Source organism: Camarhynchus parvulus, chromosome 1A (genome assembly GCF_901933205.1).
Source record: "Camarhynchus parvulus chromosome 1A, STF_HiC, whole genome shotgun sequence".
NCBI lineage: Eukaryota > Metazoa > Chordata > Aves > Passeriformes > Thraupidae > Camarhynchus > Camarhynchus parvulus.
Genome location: NC_044586.1, coordinates 60069197 through 60086471, shown reverse-complemented (window position 1 = coordinate 60086471; position 17275 = coordinate 60069197). Strand labels below are relative to the sequence as shown.

The window sequence follows — 17275 nt, the reverse complement described above, 5'->3', positions numbered from 1 at the left end:
ATTAGTATGACAGCCACATGTAGGTCAGAAGGACAAGAACTGTACATGAGCAAGCAATGAATGATTGCAGCCCAGGCAAACAAAATATCCTGGGTTGCACCCACAGGAGATGGGGTAGTAGGGTGAGGGTGGTGATTCTGCTTGGTTCTGGTGAGACCTCACCTTCAGTGCTGCATCCAGCAGCTCTGGGCTCTGCAGGACCAGAAAAACATGGATCTCTTATGCCAGGTCCACAGGAGGGTCCCAGAAATGACCAGAGGCCTGGAGATAGGCTGAGAGAGTTGGGATTGCTCAGCCTGTAGAAGAGAAGGCTGGAGAGATCTTGTTGTTGCTTTTCAGTGCTTATAGGGGGCTTGCAAGAAAAGTGAGGACAAACTCTTTAGCAGAGTCTGTTGGTTTTGATGCTTTTAGGCTAAAAGAGTATTGATTTTTGACTAAATATAAGGAAAAAGTTTGTTACAATGAGGTGGTGAAACACTGGAGCAGGTTGCCCAGAGAGGTGACAGGAAACATTCAGGGTCAGTTTGGATGGGGCTCTGAGCAACCTGGTCTAGTGAAAACGGCCCTGTCCAAGGGGATTGGAACAAGACGATTTTTTAGGCGATCTTTAGATTATCTTCCAACATGAACCATTCCAGGATTCTATGACAAGACTGAAAGGCAATTCTACATGCATATACATACAAAATCAATGTGCTGCACTGCTAGCTGTGCATATTTTTATACTGCAATGCCTATTGACAATGCTTATTTCAAACCATTATTGCCCAGTGTCCACCTGCAAAGGACCATGACTCAATGCCAGGTGACATCTCATGCAGAGTTTATACTTGCATGCTGTTCATCTTGAAAAGTTCTTTTTCATCCCCAGCACCTGCACTCACAGATGTCTAGCCAGTAAATAATTTCTGCTCATCCTGCACAGAACAACTTGAAAAATATGTTATTGTAAGCAAGTTCCGGAACAAGCATAATACTTTTCTGAAAGTGGATTTTCAGTCATCCTAGGGAATTAAGGTACAAAAATTCTACCAGCCTGGATTTCATGAGAGGACAAAGAATGTTTCTGAGGCACATACATTCTACTTTCTATTTCCCTGCAGATACCTTTACAGATAAATAAAAACACATGCTACAGCTACATGATACACTCTTGGTTCACTAAATAAATCTAGTTTAGGTTTACTTATCTTATAAAATATAGGATTAGTCTAGGAAATACAGGGTTTTTCCACATAGTGTATGGACGCCTAAAATGCAAAGAATGCTTTACAGAATGCATTTCTAAGTAGCCTCTTGGGACAGAAGATTGGTCTACACACCAATGGCACTCTGATGATTTTAATTCACCTTATGTTGTCAATTCCATATCCTCTTTAAAACAGGTTCCAACCACTGAGCTGAAAAATGGATCAAAAGAAATCAGGAAAATAAAAGAAAACCCTAAATATTTGTTTTGTTTAAATGATTCTTTCCTCCAGAAAAGGGAAAAAAAAAAAAAAGAAAGAAAAAAATAACAAGTATCCTTTCAAAGAAAAACTGGAAAAATGAAAGTAGACCATATCCTTTTATTCACAAAGTTAGTGGGACTGTGATTGCCTTTTTTCTGTTTCCCAAGCAGCCCACTTGCAGACATTATGGAAAAGTAGAATTGAAAGACATTTCACAGACATTTTGCAGACACTATGAAAATGCAATGAATCCTCTTTGACAATCTTGCATTGCATACTTGGACAACAATTGACAGCTTGATTCAGATCCTTGTCCTGAATCCAGCAGAGTATACTCCATTTGCATACCAAAAATTATTGGGTGTCAATAGCAATAAGCATGTCCTTCTTTAATGCATACATTAAATTAACTGCTTTCATATTTTAAGCCAGGATCTGAAGTAGGGCTGATTTCTTTGCTCAGTGTTTAGGATATTCATGTGTAAAGTAGCATCTTGCCTTTTTCTGAAATAGCCTTTCATATGGAGGTTGAAGTTTTTTTCCTGTATAGTGGAAGATGAATAAAACTTCCCTTAAACTGAGGAGAGACTATTCATCTCCAATATTATAGCTAAGTGACATACTGCTTCAATACAACAGTACTAGAAATCTTATTGAGGAATAGGTGGCAACTTACCCTTTGCTCCTCCTGAACAAAAAAAATAAGTAAAAAATAGTCCGAATGTGGATTTTTAAATTTTTTACTTCATGTATGGTTTAACCATATGGCTGGCATGTAAACTACTGAAAATAAAGTGATCCCTGTCCTGCTATAAAGCCAAAACCCCAGCATGCTGCTACTCAGAAAACTGCTCTGTAAAATCTGCATTATGAGGCTCTGTATTTATTGCCCCAGGAACTGCCGACAAAGATTTTTTAGGTATTTCCTAAGTGTCAGTCCTGGAAGCCATGAGAGCTGCTTTGATTTCTTTCTGACTTGTACGATAGCAAAAGTATTAAAGACCCTGTCAAACCAAGTCTACTGGGAGCGCCTTTCTCTCTTCAATTTCTGCCTCTACTTTAAAGCAGGAAAGTATAAAACTGAGGGCAGAATATGGTGCTGCAGCTGAAAATTTGCTCAAATCCTCAGATTGTAAAACAAAACATGACTAATTTTTCCATAGATATTAACTCTTCCATGTTTCACTGATGACTAAAAGCTCACTTTTGTCATTTGTATGTTCAGCTCTAAATTATTATGAACAGGTATATTAGGTTTTATAAGAAAGATATATTAGGTTTTATAAGAAACATTTTCTGATGTTGTCTGATGTTTTAGTATAAAGATTCATACATCAAATACCACCAAATTATCTGTAAGCCTAGTGACCGGGAGAAGTAGCGTGCCATCACAAATATTTTATTAATGTTTTATAGGTCATAAATACATCACATATTTGCATAGTTTGTGTATACTCGATTTCATATGAATCTTTTTCCTAAACTTCAAGGATCCTTTAAGGTTCATCAGATGGTCAAAAGTATAATCTTAATCACCAGTGGTGTTGAACAGAACTTAGAGGCTGCACAGGAACCCAGACACAAACCATGAACATCTCATGTAGAGAGTAATGTGAAGGCACCAAGGTGCCTGACACAGTCTGGAACAATTAAACAGATCTGAGGAATACTGTGTGTCAAAATTTGCTCAAGAAGAAAGGGTTCTGATTGTTTACCCACATCAAATTCAAACGGAATTCTCAATTTTTGCCCCTTTTTCATTGCACAAATGCATCATTTTATGGAAAAAATACCCCCAAAAATAGCTAAACAATTTAATATGATATTCTTTATTTGGATTAGTCCTGAAAAGGCATATTAGATCAAGTAAATTTGTACAGGTACAAATGTTGAATGTCCTTTCTTTCATATCTCACAACACAAAGAACTCAAGCTCAGAACAAGAACATGAAAAGCAGCTAAGAAAAACAGACAGGACAAGTGTACAAGGGGAATATTGAAGTGAATGAGTGAAAATTGCCAGTAAGGGAGGGATTTTCTATCTGACTAGATCCAGAATGATTAGGAGACTGAACAAGATAGGTGGATTGGAGAGGAAGTGCAAGGTATTGAATCTGAGGAGGAAAAACCTCCCAACATGTACAGATGGGTAAAATTTGCTTTTACAGCTATATCTTATATATAGTAAATACCATATTTGCAATGAGTAGTCAGAAATAGTCAGGCCTGAGGTTTAGTCTGAGTGAAAAGTTCTGGTATAAGTGGCTAATCTGAAATTAGTTATCATCATTTCTCTTAGAGGTGAGGCCTTGCTTTCAGGTCAACTGAACAGTGATTTCCCTTTTCCTTGTCAGTAGACCTTGCTCTGGTAGAATGTTGATTCACAAAAATGCCTAAGAAGCCTCATGTCATCCTACTTCTTTTTTTATATATTTTAGGTCAATTGAATAGAATGTATCATTAAACCACAATACGCCAAAACACGCACTGAAGTTGGAAAGCGGATTGAGCTCTTTGTAGGGAATGTGAATGCACTAATGTTTGAATAAAAGCACCTGCTAAAGCACTCTATGAAAAATGTGTTTTCATTCTTTCTCCTCTTTCCATTGTCCAGTTTCCCAAAGTTATTACATTTGTTATCTACATTATCAACAGTTGTTAAAACGGACACATAGGAATGGAATTTATCATGCTCCCAATTCCCTAGAAGAATTAAACAATGCGTAATACTTTGCTTTTTTCCAGAGTCTTTGTCTTTCTGATATCAACATTAAACCATCTGAATTAATAGATATGAAGCTAAAATGAATTTGTATGATAAACACATCATCTATCAGAGTTTAAAATTTATGTTAGGAGCCCCTACATGTTCATGACAAACAATTCTTTTGTGTGTGTTGGAAGTCAAAAGTATAACTTTCATCTGTTTTATTTAAGGGATCTTGTGTTTTATCAAGGTCATCAGTGAAGAATACTAGACACAGAAGATATTGGTATGATATTATTTATGAATATATTATTTATGATCTCTTACATCTATTTTTAATACAAATATTAACTCAGTAATCATAAACAATCTTATAATTCTGTTCTCATTTATTCCAGCTTTATGAAAATCTGTTTCCATGGAATTTAGTAAAACAAATTAATTATATTGACATAAAGTCCTAGAAACATGGCAAACCACCTCACTCTTTCCTGAGATCTGATACACTTAGACATCCCCACTGCTCTAATTCCTTAGCAACCTAAATTTTATTGATTTCTTTGGCGTTTTTTATCATCCTTGACATAGAGTCTCCATAAAAGGAAGAAATGTATCCTATATGGACTTTTAAAAAAGAAAAGCATACTGGAATTTCACAGTTTCTTGAAAGTTAAGATTCTCAGCCACTGGGTTACTACTTTTTAGTACTAAAGTATATTTATTAAGATACTGTATTTCCTATTCTCTTTTTTTATCTTACCAGGATCAAGTCAACCTTCAACCATACAGAAATTTTGGTTAGTTAAAGTGGTTTACTTTAGTATATGCCTCTTTCAATGTTTAACCATTTTGAACTAAATATATTACCTTGAATTTCAATGAGCTATATGTTCTATTATGTTTTTCTCCAGAAAGGAGTCACTTAGAACTGCAGATTCGATTTTACTGAAACTTTAATAAATTAACCATGGTTGCATTTTCCATTGTTATCCACTATAGAAAAGTTGATATGAACTTTGTAAAGGAAACTTTCCTTGTCTTTTTGTGCAGTTCTGCACATCAACATTTATTTGCTGGACTTAGTGAACCTTTGTGGTATAATCTTATGCATTGATTGTTTATGCTTATAGGCTTTCCAAATTGCAAAGTAAAACCCATTAACTTGAGCTAGAGCTAGTAATGAGCATAATTTAGATTAAACACACCTTATTTCAGACCTCAGGTGAGAGATGAATATGCACAGTCAGCTCCTGCTGCACAGCTGATGAGTGGTAACTCATTAAGATTAAATTACTGTTGACTGTGTGGCAAGACCTGAGGGAATTCTTTCAAGCAGTACCTGGCGGTAACCCTTTGCATATCTCTTTAATTTCATAAATAGTTTGAAGGAAACTAAAAGGGTTACCCAACCTTGAGCATACAGAAAATTGTAAAAAAAATTCAGGAGTGGAAATGTAATGGGACTACTTTTTTACAAAGGGAATATCTTTAGAAATTCACAAAATAGATCTGATTTTTTCCCCCTTCCAGACAGCTCTCCGTGAAAACATGCACTTGTTACAATATGTAACATCATGCCAAGGAGCACAATGATCTACTGCCTATTTAGAAACACAGAAGAGACCATTAATATTTTAGGTAATTCTTTGAAGAAATTACCTTATAAAGCCAAATCTTTATAACTTCAGAATAAAGTCTCTTGCAATCCACTTTAAATATCCCGTGGAATCTGTAACATGACTGGTACATTTAGCTGTCCCTGACCCAGAACCCAGCTTGACACTTGTAAGATTGACAGATTTTTCTGGTGATTTTAAAGCTTCTCATTTGTGGTAAAACATGAGGGGTTTTGGGGGGTTGATTGTTCAAGAACTCCATGTTGTACCTGTATATATTAGATAAAATTTACTTAATCTAATATGCCTTTTCTTTGCAGGATAAATCCCAATTGTTTAAAGGACAAAAGAATATCATATTAAGTTGTTTCTCTATGTTTTTGTGGTATTTTTTTCCAGAAAATTATGCAGTTCTGCAATGAAAAAGGGGCAAAAATTGAGAATTCCATTTGAATTTGATGTGGGTAAACATCAGAACCCTCTCTTCTTGAACAAGGGATTTATTTATTCCTTTGTGCTGTTTTTTTCACCCTTGGCCTCATTCCTATCTTGGTCCTCCCGTAATATTCCCCCAATATTTAGGGCTCAATTTATCTTCAGTTTAGACACTTGTGTACAGCACATTTCAGTCATATATGTTTGGGGTTTTTTTTCCTTTCCTTTTTTAAGAAGGGTACTGGCAACAAGTGGCTTCTAAACTTCATTCAGTCAGATCCCATTCAGCCCTTACATTCTTTGTGCCTTTCCCGGCACAATTCGTGCCAGACAGAAACTGCAGAGCCAGAAAAACTCAGCAGGTCCTGCTGGAAATGTGAGATGAGTAAGAAGATACTGGTATGTCTGCCAGATTTATGGCTGGGGTTCACTTCAGGGAAGTTATTGTATCTCAGCCAGGGTAGTGCATCTAGACTTCTAACACACTGTGGCTGCATAAATATTCCCCATGAAGCCAATTCCCAGTGCCTTCCAGTGGGCAAATCCTGTCACCTCATCACATGGAATGTCAGGGACAATGATTGTTACAATAAAGTTTCATCTCAAGACTGAAACACATCAGTGCTCAGGATACAACAAAAAATTTCAGCAAAAATTTAATAAAATCAAAGTTGCATTATTGGATTGAGAAAGTTTTGACATATCATAAATATATTCATTGTTTTCAAAAATGAGATCTAACCTATTCCTTACTTCCTTAATAATAAGGAATATTTTACTCTGGAGAAAGCACAGGCCAAAATTTTTCAAGGATGCTTTTCTTGAGTAAACATCCATTTGATAAAGTCTTCTCTAACCAAGACATATTCATGTGATAGGATACTTTAGATAAAATAAATAAGATCAATAAAGACATGGTTTGTTTTCCCAATTATTTCAAAATTAGTGATGTTTATTTTGTACTTTAGTGCAGAGCTATTTGCTGTAAATTCACATTAAGAACAAAATCCTTTCAATGATAAAAAATACTCTAACTGAATGTAAAATACACTGGTTTCCAGTGTAGGTGTTTCAGAGATAGGTTAATATATATTTTTGTGTAGAGATTTTTTTTTCTTATAGAACTCAAAAATTTAATATTTTTGTGAATATTCTGTAAAATTATATTAGCAATGCAGACAGACACATCATATATATGATTTCCTGATTGTAGGAGTTTAGAGTCTAAGTTATGGGCTTGTAATGTGCTCATTATTTCCACAAACAGTGGGCTGTTTGTGGAAATAATCTGCTGAATACTAGGATGGCTTGCTTCACTGAAACAACCTAAAATTATTTATTATAGAGACATTGTAAGGAAACTAGGATTCAAAAATGACATTTACATTTTTTAAGTTCAAATGTCTATATTTTATACATAAACTTCTGTAGTCTATAGGGAAATTATTTTATACTGTGTTTCTAATGTACCAGTGTTAGTGTGAAATCTATTAGAGATATTATGTCTTAAAAAGGAATTCAATCTGAATTTTAAAGGCAAATGAATGTAGCAATTTTATTTCAAATTAATTTATTTTTTAAAACTTGGTTGACACACTGCATGGTCTAAATGTATGCATGTATGAGAAAAGAAATATATATATAAAGATGAAAATGTGAAAGCATGAAGGAAATACTCAGCCTATATATATATGCATATGTGAAGGAATTGTATCTCTATAAATATGAACTAGGTTATATATATAAGAATACATCTCTGCTTCATAACCACTGACCTTTGGCAAGTCTGTTTATATTGTCCATTTGGTTTAGTCTGTATGAACTATGCAGCAAATGTTTTAAAATATAACTAAATTTAATAGGATACTTATTCCAGAATAATTACATTCCAAGTGTTTTTTGAAAACAAGTATGATCTACAGAGCTCTGATGATTCTTTTGGAAAAAATGTATCTGTTAAATTTCAATGAATACTTGTTTAAAATCAGACATTGGATTTTCATATACATAACTGCCAAGCTCCATATTAGACATTTTCAGTCTGTGACTGATTATTTTATTTTTTACAGATGGAGGATACTGCTTATTTTCCCGTGACCAAGATTTGTTTAAATGATATAGACAATTCAAGCAGGACAATAATTCCTACATTAGATGCTGATAATTTACAGTAATTATTTTTTTCACAAGTATAGTAGAAATTCTAGTTAATATATTCATCACCTCTAATTAGTTCTACCACAGGTTGTATAAATACACTGAAAATAGACTGTCACACACCTGTCCTGGTTTCTGTCCAATACTGCTCTGCCCTAAGCTACACTCTGGTCAGATATAAAAAATCAGATAGTTAAAGTTTACAAATATCCAAAACTAGACAGAAAGGTACATTAATATTATAAGTATCAAAATTCAACTGATTACATGGAGATCAAATGCAGGTTTGTTGCTCTTTACCACTCTAATAATTTCCCTAATAAAACAGACAATGATTACCTGAAATGAAACTTCTGTTGTCACTCTATCAAAAGAAAATACCAGATTAATTCCATTTTCTTTGGCTTCCTGTAAAATTTCTTACAGCTGCTGCTCTCACATAATGGGAAACACTTTTCTAATCTTGATGTCCTTTTCTAATCTTTCTATACATTTTATTTCTCTAAGTGTATGAAGAGATAGAAAAATTATGTAGGAAAAAACCCAACAGCACATGTAAAATTGCACATTGAATAGGATATTTGGTTTATTGCATTTGAATTACTATATTAAGTAGATTTCTGTGAGAGAGAGAGAGAGAGAGAGAATGTTTTTCTGACTGCTTGTATTACCTGGTTTGTGAAATGCACTTCAATACAATTTATAAATAGTAATACATGGAATTGTTAATTGATGTTAATTCAATAATTGTGTTGGCAAAGAAATTGTTACTGATACAGTATTCCTTGGTATTCTTTAATTTTTCCATTGAAATTTCTTCATCAAGTAATTCTTTGATTATATTTTTTCTCCATAAAGCCTGATATTCTTTCAAAATAAAGACAAACATAATGTAAAAGACAAACTGATTTCACCTTATAATTGCTTATAATCAATCATTTATTAATGAAGTATTTCAGATATAATTCAAAACAAAGTGTAAGGGAAAGAAATAAAAAATCTCTTAAGATTATTAAGTAATGTTTAAGGCTCTAACCAACTAGGAAACAGTAAGGTAAGTAAACTGGGCAAAGTCACTCAAAGATTTAGGTGTGGAAAAAGTTTGCAATTTCACTAAAGCAAACATGCACAAAACATCTGGAGTTAACACTACAAGGAGGGTGGACAGATTGGAGAGGAGGGCTCCAGGCATAACTCCATGAATCATCTCAAGGAGGATATTAGGAGTAAAGAAGGAATGTTACACATGAGAGATCAGGAAGCACATCAGAACGATTCATTACAGAGGAATAAAAACCAGTAACAAGTGTTTCTTTAGTGGTAAATGAGAGCCAGAAAACAAACAGAGCAGTTCAAAGACAGGATTGGTAAATTTTGAAATAGTTTTGATACAATCTACTAATAAATTTTTGGTCTCTATATCCAATGGGAACACTGCTGTATGATGTGGGAGTTGAAGCAAGCTGATTGATAGAAATGAGGCTTGAAAAGTGATATTAAATAATGAAAAAAAAAACCCAATAACTTAAAAGACTGTGGCTAATGGCCCCAACAAAGAAGGTGAGCACCCACACAGCCACTTAATCTCTTCACCTCCTGTAGTAGATTGACCCTGGATGGATGCCAGGCACCCACCAAAACCTCTCTAACACTCCCTTCTACAAGTGGACAAGGGGGAGAAAATATAGCTGAGAGTTCATGGGTTGAGATAAGGACCAGGAGAGATCACTCTCCAAATACCTCCACGGGCAAAACAGACTCAGGTTGGGGATATTAAATGAATTTATTACTAACAAAACCAGAGCATGATAATGAGAAGTAAAATAAATCTTAAAAACACCCTCTTCCCACCCCTCCCTCCTTTCCAAGATCTGCCTCTTCTCCAGCGGCAGCACTGGGAGACAGGGAATGGGTGTTCCAGTCAGCTCATCACGAGTTGTTTCTGCTGCTGCTCAGGGAGGGGAGTCCCTCCCTTGTTCCAGCCTGGGGTCCCTCTTACTGGAGAGAGTAAGTCCCAACACCAAAATTGTGCCTTTTATACATTGTATATATGGAGGGTGTATATAGATACACACCAATGAGACAAAAAAAACCCCAAAACACTATTGTTTTCTATTGCTTTCATTTTTTGTTTCCAATAAATTGAATTCGACACACACTGGAAAGAAAAATTACAACAGCTCTTGCCCAATATTTTTAGCAAAGTCTTGCCTGCAAGAAAAATTTAACTGTACTATTCTTCAGATCCTTTTATAGTTTTGGCCTACAGAAGTTTTCTTACACCTAAAATGGCCAGGGGTGAATAGGTCAATCCTCCAAACTCAATGGGCACATTCAACATCTAAGGAGAAAAAGTCTATTAAAAATTCTTGAAGAAATTGGAGTATTGGTAGAGGTGAGTTGTTAGACAAGAGGGAATTCTATTACATGCTCTCAAGTTCTGCAAACATTAGAGGACAATCTAATGGCTCCTCTTTTACGAGGAGGTTGCTGAGGTAACCTGCTCAAGATAGATTTAATGTTTACTTTTGGTAGACATCAAACCATGAGGCCAGTAAAAAGAATTATGATGTTTCAGCCATTTTAGTATCAACACAGTTGGTGTATCTATTACCTTGGCTTCTTTGATGGAAGCTTGAGGGCTTCTGTTACGAACTTCCTTGTATTTCAAACACTGGCTGAGCACACATCAACTGTGGATTTTCCCCATCTGTGTATTTTCATTTGCAAGAGAAAGAGAACTTTCTTTTCTGGTTCACCTTCCGAAGAAACAACGATTTAACTAATGGAAAATGCTGCTAAATGGAAACATGGAGGAACTAGGTTTGTTTTGGGAAATGTGTAGATTTAATTATAATCTCCCTCAGAAACTCTGAGTAGAACTATGAAATTATCAGGTCTCCCTTTTTTGTGTCATATCAACATTTCTAGCATGATTTCACAAATGCTTTAAAGTGTGTAGATCTCTGTAGAGCACTTGGTTTCAAGAAAGGGCTTTGCTAAAGGATTCAAAACCAGTCAAATAAAATTATTGCATTTTTAGCTCAAGATAACTTATGCTGGAAGAAATACTTGTCTCCAAATATGAATTTAGAAATATAGTTGTACAACTCAGTTATTATATTTAACTATTTATTTCATGAGGGAAGATTGAAGAAGAAGGCACTTGCTTGAAAGAAACTCCCTTGAGTCACTCAGATGTCTCCTGCTGAAATGCTTCACCTACATTTAAAGAGAGAATTTGACGTGAAAACATGAGAAGTTTTGTATGGAAAATTACCATCTTTTAGGGAGTCAATGCCCCAGATGTCATCAGATATCCAATCAAATAAGCAGGGAGAATCTGAGGTCCTCACTAGGACCTTTCCATAGGACTTGAACACAGTAAAGTAGGAGTGTAGTTTGGAAGCTCACATATAAATCCATGCTTAAAAAAAAGTTGATTTCTGGTCTGACAAAATATATTATTTTTTCTAATTGCTAATAATAAAAAAATTAAAAATGTATATTGATATTTAAATCCTCAAGTTTATTACACATGCTTTTTTTATGCAATTCTCTTTGTAAATCCAACATTGGTATTGTATTATTGGTATTGTAGGAAACTTAGTAAATGGAAGAGAATTATCTTTGTTTCATTCAGTTTGAATTTCAAGAAAACACTGCACAAAATTAATTTACTTGATAGAAACAAAACTGTAAACCCACAGGATGCAATGCAGGAGGTCAATAATACAGGGAAGTTGTTTTGTTCTTGCCATCAATCATCTGGTAAACCTCTATATGACCAAAACAAAACGTTTTATTTACCTGTTTTCTCATTTCCTACTATATATTGTCTTTAATTACAGCTTTTCATTTCATCATAAAAAAAGGCATGTAAATTCTTTTTACAGATTGGATATATGATATTGTAATGTCCTGTTCAGTGTCCTTGAAAAACAAAATCCTCCCTGGCTAATATAATTATGCTGGTTTTGTTTGAATCTTTCTGTTCTTTCCCTTTTCCCTTATGCAACTGATATATAGTGCAAGAAGCAATCAATCTTAGGTACTTAACTGGGTGACCTAAGGCCTTTTCATTCTCTAATCATTGTCTCTAGTCCAGTAAAACAGTTAAAACCATCATTAACTGCATAAAATAATTAGGATAAAATTTTCAAAATAGAATATTAACTTGGGATGTCATGTTCTACAGTCCTCTTTTTCATTTCATGAATGAAAATAAAAAATTGAGTTTTAAATTAAGAATAATAACAGTCATTGATATTTCTGTTTAGAGTTACTTCATGTTAAATCCATGAAATTTTATACTTTGAAATGTCTTTAGTGGATTAAACATCAACCAGAATAAATTAATATTGCAACATATTGAGACTACAATTTTTTGCATGCTTTCCAGCAACTAGCTCTTTTGAGTTCACAAAATAATAACTAAAAAATAGTGAAAGCAAAGAAATGAAGCTAGGGACTAGTATTATTGTGGAGTGAATTCTCTCACTTTTGCTCATACAAAGTAACATTTTTCTTAAATAACTAAATTAAAATTGAACTTTTTTTTTTCCTACATAGGTGTTTCTTGAAATAAGGAAAGACTGATGACTCTTCACTGCTGGTTTCAGTCACCAGTCCAGTCCTTGAGACTTGGGTGGGATCACACATTGGAGGGAGAGTTTCCCTCTGTGACTAACGTTTATAATCTGGCCCAGCCTCACTGTGACCAAGCAAATGCAGTCTCTGTGTGTTAATGAGGCCTAAAATGCCCTGGGATCAGTGCTCAGGAAGATTATGCAGGAAGCAGGCAAACAGCTAATTCCAAATCATTCTCAGTGAATTGCTCAAAAGGAGCTCAGTGACTCAGTCCTTCACCCTTTCTGTTCAAATGCTTATGGCTGATCTTGGATCCCTTCCTCCTCCTTTGATTTATGCTATTGCTGCTGTTTACTTGCTGGTGTTGCCAGAGGTCTCTCTCCTGCCATTTTTCCTTGGCATAAAGCAGTACTTTGAGTGTGGAACAAAAAGACATTGTCACTTGCATTTTGGGGCTTTGTTGGTTTGAGTGGAACCTCACAAATCTAGCACAGAAATGGACCTTCTTTCTGGCCCCTGCCAGATGCATCTGTGAACATCAGGAGAATAAATTGCATAGGAAGAAAATCAGAAAAGAAGTCAGAAAGCCAGTCTGATACTATAGCAATGGCAGGAATATTTTAATGAGAATAAAATAAAATAAAACTTATTGGTTCTAATTTAGCCAGCACAGACACATGCAAAATGTATATTTTATTCTCATTTAAATCTTTGAAGTAAAGCTTAAATAATATTTGTATAATCCTTTTTCCCAGTAGGGTTTCTCTGAATACATAAAAACTTTCTACTGCATGAAACAAAGTACTGAAAACTGAATAACTCCTCAATATCCTGCACCTAAGACTAGCTAAACAAACTACATTCCTGTTATATATGTTAATGATGGAAAATAGAAGTTGCTTTTCTCTCAGTCTCTTGTAACAGATGCAGTAATTTAAAGTGGGGCTTGTTAAAGGAAATATTTCCTAGTTGTTCTTTTATTTATCAGAGTTTCTTCGTCCCCGTCTTGGGTCTCCGGCCCGCGGGCGTCCCTCCCCCGCCGGGGGTCCCCGGCCCTGGGTCGCCGTGTGGTCCTTTTTCCTTCCCCCCCCCCGCCCGCCCGAGCGGACGCGGAGGGAGGGGGCGCGGCCAGTGAGGGGGGGGGGGATGTGTTGTTGTCCTCGGGGGGGGCGGGGTGGGAGGGGGGAGGGCGGCTCGGCCCGCGGCGGGGGGCCCCCCCGGCTCTGTCCCGCCTCTTTCGTGGCCCCGGGTTCTTCGGGGATGTGTCCCGCCCCGCGGCCGGTCCCCGCGGCCGGCTGGCTTGTTGATCCGTCTTTGGTCGCCCCCGCCGCCCTGCGGGGGGTGCACCCGGCCGCCCCGGTCCCCCCTTGCGGGCGCCGCGCTGGTCCCGTCGGGCGCTTCTCGCCCGGTCTCGCCCGTTCCTTCGCCGCTCGTCGGTTTGGGTTGCCCTGGCCGTGCCTTGGCCGGCCTCTCCCGCGGCGCTGCGGCCCCGCGTCGCCCTGCCGGCGCTCCCGCCGCGGCCCGGCCCCCCCCCCGCCCCCGTTGTGGCGCCGCGGCCCCTTCCGTGCCCGCCTGCCGGCGCGGGGGCCCCTGCGTTTTCGGGGCGCCCCGGGTCCGTTTTCTCCCGGGGGTGGTTTAAGGAGGGGGCGCGGGCGGGGTGTAGGGCTCAGGGACCTCTGGGTTTCCGGGGTGTCGCCGCCCGGGTTCCGGTTAGTGAATTTGGACCGACAGCACAAAAAGCCCTCAGCCATTACAAATAATACACAAAAAAAAGGCAAATCAGCTGAAAATTGACCTGCACTTACAGGTTATGAGGGCAGCTTTTATGAATTTTATTTTTCTCATACTATGAAAACTGCTATTAGGGCAAACAGGTGTCAGAGCTGAAAATGCTGCATTTTGCAATTATATTTCTATACATAAAGATAATAAAGCTGCTGTTTTGTCAAGAATTGATAAAAAAATAATCAGTTGTGTAACCCTTCAAACAAAATCTTTTCAAACAAAACCTGCTGAAACAAAATTTAATGCGTTTCAATTCAATCTCTATGCCTTGTCTTGAATTCATGAGATTAGTAGTCTGAGTGAATTCAGGTATGGACAAGTAAACTGAGTCGCAAGTGGCATGCCTGATTTACAGAGATAAAGGGATTTTATGGAACTACAAAATACTATCCAGACCTAGTGCTGGTGGAATTAATATTGTTGCCTTAATGGGTCAGATTTGGAGTGCCAATCTCCTGGTCAGTGCTTTTGTGATCATTGCTAATAATTAAAATGTAATTTTTCCCTTTTTAGTTTTCTCCAGTTGTTTCACTCCACATGAATTCTTATGATATTTGGATTGGTTCAGATTATTTCTTCACCTAGCCCACTTATTTGTTTGCAGAAATAATCAGGATAATTAGAAGAAAAATGGACCTATAGAGAATTGGTTGTACAAACTGTACAGTGCCCTTAAAACAGATACAAGTATATTCTTCATCTTCATGATTTGTTTGCATTTGCAAGACAAACGGTTAAATATTTTTCCTCTATGAATAGATAAGTAGTCTGCAAGCATTTAATAACCCTTCTGGCTAACTGGCTCAGATAACTGAAGCCCATTAAAGCTGTTGCCAACAGTTCCATGCGTAGTCAACTTTCGTTGATCGGAGCAGATGAATCATTAATAAACTGAGGAATCCAGCAAAAAAATGAAAGTACAACCAGCTGGTATCAGATTCCTGGCTGATCTGCCGTGTCTGCTGGGTCTATGGGCTTGTTTTGCTGGTATAAGTCACTTGCAGTGTAAGACACTTCAAGAATGTGGAGTATTGCCAGCACCTCGGTGTCTCTGACCCAGTGTGATTAAGGTTTGCACAATGTACAGCAAGTTATGCTGGATATTCACACTACTTTATATAAATCAAATGATGTGGTTAACCTTTTAAAAGTCCAGCTTTATATAACAGCACAGGTAATATATGCTTCTTACTACCTTAATACATAAAGTACGATGCCTGCAATGTGTAACATATGTCCTCAAAATCTGAAGTTTCCTGATTTTAGGGTGTATCACATTATATTTCCTCCATGCAAACTCCAGCTGCTGCTAAAGCAACCTTTTATAGCATGTCCTGGAGACTTGGCCAGAGTCTGTTTCTGCTTGGAGCTGAAATAAACAAGGTTTCCTTTCTCTGAACAAAATGATCTTTTCTAGGTGTTTTTCTGCCAAATTCTGACTTTTGGTCCCAGTCCAGTGTGATGGAGATCAAGGGAGGAAGGTTTCCTCTGTCAATAGAGGTTCCTGCTGTTTTGTCAACTTACCAAAGAAAGGTAGACTTGGTACAAAATCAAAGTCTATTACAATCATGTCTGTGAAAAATACTGAATTTCCTGCTACTTGCTGTGTACTCTGGTCTGTGGCAGCAAGGATAGATGTTTGTTCTTAAGAGATGGAAATGAACTACTATAATAGGTGCTTGTCCCTTCTATTTTAACTCCTCTGCTTAGATTCATATCTTGTTCCAAAGGTTATTCAGGAGGATATTACATGTCATTTTCTCCAAAAACACCAAAATATTAATGCTACATTCACTTTTTGTCATTGTAATTTCATAAGTATTACCTGGTTTTTAGATTAAGCTTGTCACTGTCCTTCTCTGTCTCATATGGTAAAGCTTCTTGTTAGCAAATCTACCAAGAAATGAGTAAAGCAACAGTTTTTGGTTAAGGTCCCTGCCTGAGCTATGGAAGGGACAGAAGAAGGAAAGGGATATCTGGCCTATTTGCAGTGTGGTTTTGTCACTAACACACTGGCCCAAGTTCCATTGTTCTTACTACAAATTTATTATATGATAAAGTAGAAAATGACAAATGTCCTGGCTTTACTGTGATAGAACTGTGCTTCCCCAGATAATACCATTTCTTCTTCATGCTCATTATTGCCTAAGCTATTCCATTCTGTTACAGTTTCTGGAACTAGATTTTATTTCTATTCAAGGTGAAGCATTAAAAGAAAGTAAGATAATGTCCACAGCCATGATCCAAGAACAATAGCCACTGTTTGAAAAATAATTCTAGGCACAGCAAAAGACATTTGCTTGAATCTGACTATTTTGTTTGAAAAATAATCCTGAATCTGGAATTAAAAAGAATCCTGGATAATAAAGAAGGCTATGGCTATTTAAGGAATATATTTTTCCCATTTACCCAACTCTTGAGTCCAGATAATGTCAGTGATATAAAAACCGCTAACTATCAGCATTTTATGATCCCAGTCTGCCCCATTTTCCTTTCATAGTACATGTTCTGATAGTTTAAAGTAAATGTAAACT

At 36.8% G+C, this 17275-nt stretch overlaps 1 protein-coding gene across 1 annotated transcript; it reads right to left on the bottom strand.

Moving 5' to 3' along the window:
- Window positions 1-13933: 13933 nt before the first annotated feature.
- On the bottom strand, window positions 13934-14707 carry LOC115910592 (proline-rich protein HaeIII subfamily 1-like). Its single transcript, XM_030960843.1, has one exon. The coding sequence runs from the start codon at window positions 14705-14707 to the stop codon at window positions 13934-13936; it is 774 nt and encodes a 257-aa protein (XP_030816703.1).
- Window positions 14708-17275: the final 2568 nt, after the last annotated feature.